General features: G+C 32.4%; 1 protein-coding gene across 5 annotated transcripts in view; it reads left to right on the plus strand.

Annotated features, from left to right (window-relative positions):
• Nucleotides 1–5,648, plus strand: part of HOOK1 (hook microtubule tethering protein 1) — a 64,228-nt gene extending 58,580 nt beyond the window's left edge. For all 5 annotated transcript variants that reach the window (XM_054236325.2, XM_078333023.1, XM_054236326.2 and 2 more), the window contains exons 22-23: nt 348–416; nt 2,103–5,648. In XM_054236325.2, the coding sequence (XP_054092300.1) occupies nt 348–416; nt 2,103–2,273 (240 nt within the window). In that variant the 3' untranslated portion in view covers nt 2,274–5,648. The remainder of the gene's footprint in view (nt 1–347; nt 417–2,102) is intronic.
• The last annotated feature ends 352 nt before the right edge of the window (nt 5,649–6,000 follow it).

Here is a 6,000-nt window from a genome sequence, read left to right on the forward strand (position 1 = left end):
TCCACAGGTGCAGCTCTGTTTCGTTTACCTAAGCCAGTTGTTACTTTTTTCTCTAGATATGCTGGGCAGTAGTCTAAAAATCACTAGTTGTGTATGTGTGTGTTTAAATCACTCTCTTCTAACAGTAAGTTTCTTGAAACAAAGGTTTGTTAGCTACAAATCTTACTCTTTCCTAAAGGTGTTCTGCATGCATTTGTGCATGATTCAGTTTACATTTGACTATGTCGTGTGCCTCACAAATGCACTCTTTAGATTCTCTCAGTAATGAGCATAGTGAAGAAATTATTCTGTTTTTAGTAACTTGGGGTAATTTCCGGGATTTTAATTGTCCTCATATCTTTTTTCAGAGTGAATGTAAAGTAGCAAAATTCCGTGATTATGAAGAAAAACTCATTGTTTCTGCCTGGTATAATAAGGTGAGCTGAGGTTCAGCTAACGATTGAATGAGAGCAGTATTTATCAAACTTTTTTGACCAAGTACAACATAAGGAAATATATTTTATTTTATATCACAAACCAAGACATAGCATGTTTATGTATATGACCGAAACAAGTTACCCTGTGTATTGCACTCAGATATTTTGTTACATTCTTTTTTAGTGTTGATTCTAATCCACTAAATTGATTTTGTGACTCATCAGCCTTTAGTTGATACATACAAAGCATAGGTGAAATAATTCATAAGCATTTTTTTAATTACATTGAGCTGAAACATTCAATTTGTGACCATAAAGGGTTTCTGAAGAAATATGAAGATCTGTGTAATACAAAATTAAGTGCTTCGAGTACTTGGTGTTTATTTTAACATCCTCTAAAGCCTCAGTGTGTCCTTTACTGTATTTGTTATTTTATTTTTTTATCCAGGGGATACTCTTCATAATTGTCTTTTGTCCTACCAAGGAGAAAATAGCATAGTTTGAAATGTGTTTTATTTTGTCATTGGTAGTGTAGTGGGATATTTTCAAGAATAGCATTTCATTATGTATATGGTTCTTTTGGGTTATTCTAATCAGCCAGAATAGGTAATAACTTAGCTGTTATCTACTTTTGTCTCTTCTTATTTATACAAAGGCATATCACTTTATAAAATTCCCATGTGTGAATGCTGTGCTCCACCAGAAAGCACTAGTCATTCTCCCTGAAATATGCCTCATGCTTTCATGACACCATGCTTTTCATCCGACCTCTTTCTTCTGTTGGGTAAAATGTGGCTTAAAGGGCTCTGAAGGAAATTATGTGTGAGGTATTCACAGAATTTTCTTGAGTCAGTCATCCTAGTTGAGATCAGGGACCATGTATCATTCATTTGTTCTTCCGAGACCTCTTGATACGTAAATCAGTGAAGATATTGTAGCCAAGTAGTCCATGATTGATTCATTTTTTCAACCTATATTTGTTGAGCATCTATTATCCATGTACTGTACTAGTTACTAGTGATGCTAAGTTCAGTAAAATTGTATTTTGTTATGTGGTCTAGTGAGAGAGTAATGACTTCCCTTATAAGAAATCCAGCAGCCAAAATATGGTACTTTGTCAGGTATCAGTATCTAGATAGACTACAGTACATTACTCTACTGGTGGTTCTCAAACATTAACATGCATCAGAAGACTTGTTAAAACACAAATTGCTGGATGCACTGGCAGAGCTTCTGATTCAGTAGGTCTGGGTAAGGCCCCTAAAAAAAACTGTTTAATTTTTAACAAATTCCCAGTGACGCTAATCTTGTTAATCCAAGGACCACACTTCAAGAACCATTGATCTAAGCCATTCTATTATGACAGATTTGCTCATAGGTGGTAGAATCATGGCCAAAAAAGTTGGTATAATTAAATCTAATTCCAGGCCATTATTTTAAGCTACTATTTTTTAATGATTTTAAGTTTAGTGGATTAAATAGAGAAATTGGATTTTGTGCCTTCTAACTAACATTACCATTTCATAGATAAATCAGCTTCTGAACCCTTGTTTTCCATTATAAAAATGAGGAAAGCCTTAGCTTTATAGGTTAGTTTTAAGGATTAAATGTATTCATGTGAAAAGCACTTGGCAAACTCTGTTTAGTCATGTTAAATAAGAAAAAGTTATGTATTTCTTTTTTCAGAGTCTAGCATTCCAGAAACTGGGGATGGAATCTAGACTTGTGAGCGGCGGTGGTACCTGCAATGACACTGGTGCCTGCACTCCTGCACGATCTTTCTTAGCACAGCAACGGCACATCACCAACACCAGAAGAAATCTCTCTGTTAAAGTTCCTGCTACAACATCTGATTAAACTGCAAAACAAAAAAACAAAAAACCATAAATAGAAGTGCCCTTAAAATATTTTGTACCTTTCAACTAACTACTAGATTGAAAAAGAAGTTTACGATGCTGGATATCAGGTATTTTAAAATCCACATACATTAGATTAATTTTGCCAGTTGACTTCAAAAACAGAGTATAGAGTTAGCTGTCTGTCTGGGGGAGCACCGTTGAATAATTGGAAATGTAATTATACACACATTTCAAATAAACATTTGTCTTTTGAGAGTATTAAAATTTCAAATTAACTTTGTATATTTTAGTTAAATGTTTTCAGTTGTACTCGTAACAATTTTCAATAGATATTTAGTAATATTTAATCTTAAAATGTTATCTAGATTTGTTTTATCTTTTTTTTTTTTTTGGTTCATATAAAAACAGTCTTGAGGCAGGCACATGGTGAACTATGCAAGGGCGATTTCTTTGACTTAATATATACAAGGCTTTACTTCTGTCCCCTAATTCTTCCATTGAATGTGTACCTATCTCTACCTTGTCATGTCATGGAAGATATAACATTTGGAAGATTTGACAATCGAAATGACTTTGGAATAATAAAATTGATTGATTGGAAATTTTACATATTCTGAGAAGCTCATAGTTCTTATTTGTACCTATGGTAAATAAGGGCATAGGTACTGATATTAAGCATAGGAAATAAACTGACATTTGTAATAGAGGACTTTCTGATGGAAAGCAAGCAAAAATATAAATACCTTTTGTGAAATGTCTGCATACTTTTTAAGGTAATTAATGAGGATTTCAGTTATTGCTTTTAAACATAAAATTATAGTTAGCTTCTGCTAAAAATTGTATCATATAATAATTTGGCTTCATTGAAAAGAAATGTTGCAGTGATGAAACAAGGTAGGATCAGTTTGATTTTGTTTACTTATTAAGGAATTTATCTTGGACTCAGCTTGTGGTATTCAGTTCATTTCAGCCCCAAACTCTTATTTTAAAAGGTATTACTTTTGAACTTTTGGGGTCATTTTTTAAAGTTACCACTTTTGAATTTTAATTGTGATAAATATATGCTGGTCCATATCATAGCCATGAGCCATATGTGACAATTTAAATTTAATTAATTGAAATTATAAACTCAGTTTCTTGGTTGCACCAGCTACATTTCAGATGCTTAGTAGCCACATGTGGCTAGTGGGTACTATATTGGACAGGGCAGCTATAGAATACTTCCTTCATTGCAAAAAGTTCTATTGGACAGCACCATAATAAATCTTTTTATAGTAACTTAGAAATACAATTTGATATTAGATGTTAGACCAAAAAAAAAAAATGTTAGGATGATTTCAGATATAAAAAGGAGTTGAATTGTAACATAATTAGCATCTTACATTCCATACAGTTGAATACCTTATGTTGTGACAATCATAGTTAATCGTTTCAGTGCTGTTCAACACACATACCTTTCAGCAATGTGTCTAGACCAGGGGTCAGCAAACTTTCTGTGAATGGTCAAAGAGTAAATATTTTAGTAAATGTCTTAGGCTTTGTGGGCTACATGATCTTTGTTGCAATTACTCAACTCTACCACTATAGGGTTAAAGTAGCCATACACAGTATGTAAACAAAATGGGCATGATTGTGTTTCAGTAAAACTGTATTTATAAAGACAGGTAGTAGGCTGGATTTCGCTTGCATGCTGTAGAGCTGTGGTCTAAATTTTATTCTTAGCTGTTCTTTGCAAATACAGTGTACTGTTCCATTTACAGTATTATTCCTTTTTAGGTACCTGGTTTTTAGATTCTTGCCTGGTAACCTTTTACTAAAAATACAAAAATTTCATACTGCATTTGCATCTCTGAGATTATGGAGCACCTGTCAGGATATTTTGTTCTATCAGGGTTACTTCTGTTGACTACCTCTTAGATTTTGATACAATTATATTGTGGGGTTTCATTTTCATATATTCTTGTAGTCTCTGCTTGCCTGTGACTTCTGGTAAAATAAAATAAACCTTTGAAAATATTTTAGCATGGTATTTAACATTTTCTAAATATTATGGCATTTTGGCATATTTTAGTCAGTGAAGACATCTGCCCTTTTGGTGTTTCTACTTGCTTATGACTGAAATTTTACGAGCCCTTCAAAGCTCCCTTTTAATGGAAGTTATTGTAAAACATTGACTTTAACAAATTAGTGTTTTCACAGGTTGGTTACTTATAAATTTTCAACTATTATACTTGGAATTTCTAAATCATGCAATTTCTGAATAAGGATATTAAGGCTAGTTACATTTTACTTAATAGAGAAAAGCAAATTTTCTGATTTATCACTTTTCTAGTTGATAAGTAGAATTTAAAATGTTTCATATGTAAGTATTTATATAAGACTAATATAATTTAAAGTTCTGTATAATTGTGATTAATCATACAGAAATTCAGGAACTGATCAGAAGTGAGATTCTTTTCCACATCTGGTTAATGTAGTGAGTTGACACCCTGTGGGTGGTAAAGCATTATAAATATTTCATCATGAACCATGATTTATACACATCTGTGTTATAAGGGAGGCTTGAGTACATATACCAATGAAGAGATATTCAGCATTTGTCTATTTGATAAGGAATTAAATGTCCTAGTGATTATAAAGTAAAACTACAGACCAATTTGGAAATGATTGTCAATGTTTAGCATTTGCTCTAAGATTAAAATTCCCTTTCTTTTTAATGCTAAAGGTGTGTACATATGGCAGTGATGTCTATATTGAGATTAACTTATGTATTAAGAAAAATTTGAAGTTTATTTTTTCAATGAATAAGGCTGTCACACGATTTAGTATAGATTCATGATGTCGTTTTTAGAAATATTAAACTGAGTATTCCTCATTATGCCATCATTTCTGAGAGAGTGCTAATTTGAATGTTAGATAACGTTTCCACATCTATACCTATTTCTTTCTAGGAGTACATCTGACCCTGGGGCTTGAGGGTGGCTTTTAGGCCACAGTAGTGTCTGTGTTAGGTTCTCTAAATGTGTATTTAATGAGATATATTCCTATGTAAAAATGTGTGTTTATGAATGTATGCATACATTCTTATTGTGCACTTGTGTATTGTGAAGAAGTAGTTTGGAAATTTGTAAAGCACAAACCATAAAAGAAAATAGTGTGGAGTTATTAAATGATGTATCACAAATGTCATGTTTAGTTTATAAAAGGTCCTTTCTATTTTCTATAGCAAAGACTTTGACACTTGAAAAATCGAATGAATATTTGATTTATTTTTGTAAGTATTTAGGATATTATTTTAAATAAATGATTGTCCATTATCAATATAATAGTTATGAAATGATTTAAGTAAATAAACTTTATGCTTCTGTGTGTTGATTTTGATGGGTTTTTAGTGGGCATAAATCCATGTTTATTTGCTGCATTGTAATAGAGGACTGAAAATATTTAGGTTGGTAAAGAAAAAGTAATTGCATTAATTCTTCTAATTTTGTTCTTCCTTTAAATTTTTTGGGGAATGAAAAGATATATTAAATGATTTGGAGATGTGTCTTTTTATGTTTCCAATTTCACCTCTGGAACCTAGGCATCTTGCATTAACACAAAATCAAAACATTCCTGGGGCTGTGCATGGTGGCTACGCCTTTAATCCTAGCACTTTGGGAGGCCGAGGAGGGCAGATCACTTGAGGCCAGGAGTTCAAGACCAGCCTGGTCAATATGGAAAAA

This window comes from Callithrix jacchus, chromosome 7 (genome assembly GCF_049354715.1).
Source record: "Callithrix jacchus isolate 240 chromosome 7, calJac240_pri, whole genome shotgun sequence".
NCBI classification, from domain to species: Eukaryota; Metazoa; Chordata; class Mammalia; order Primates; family Cebidae; genus Callithrix; species Callithrix jacchus.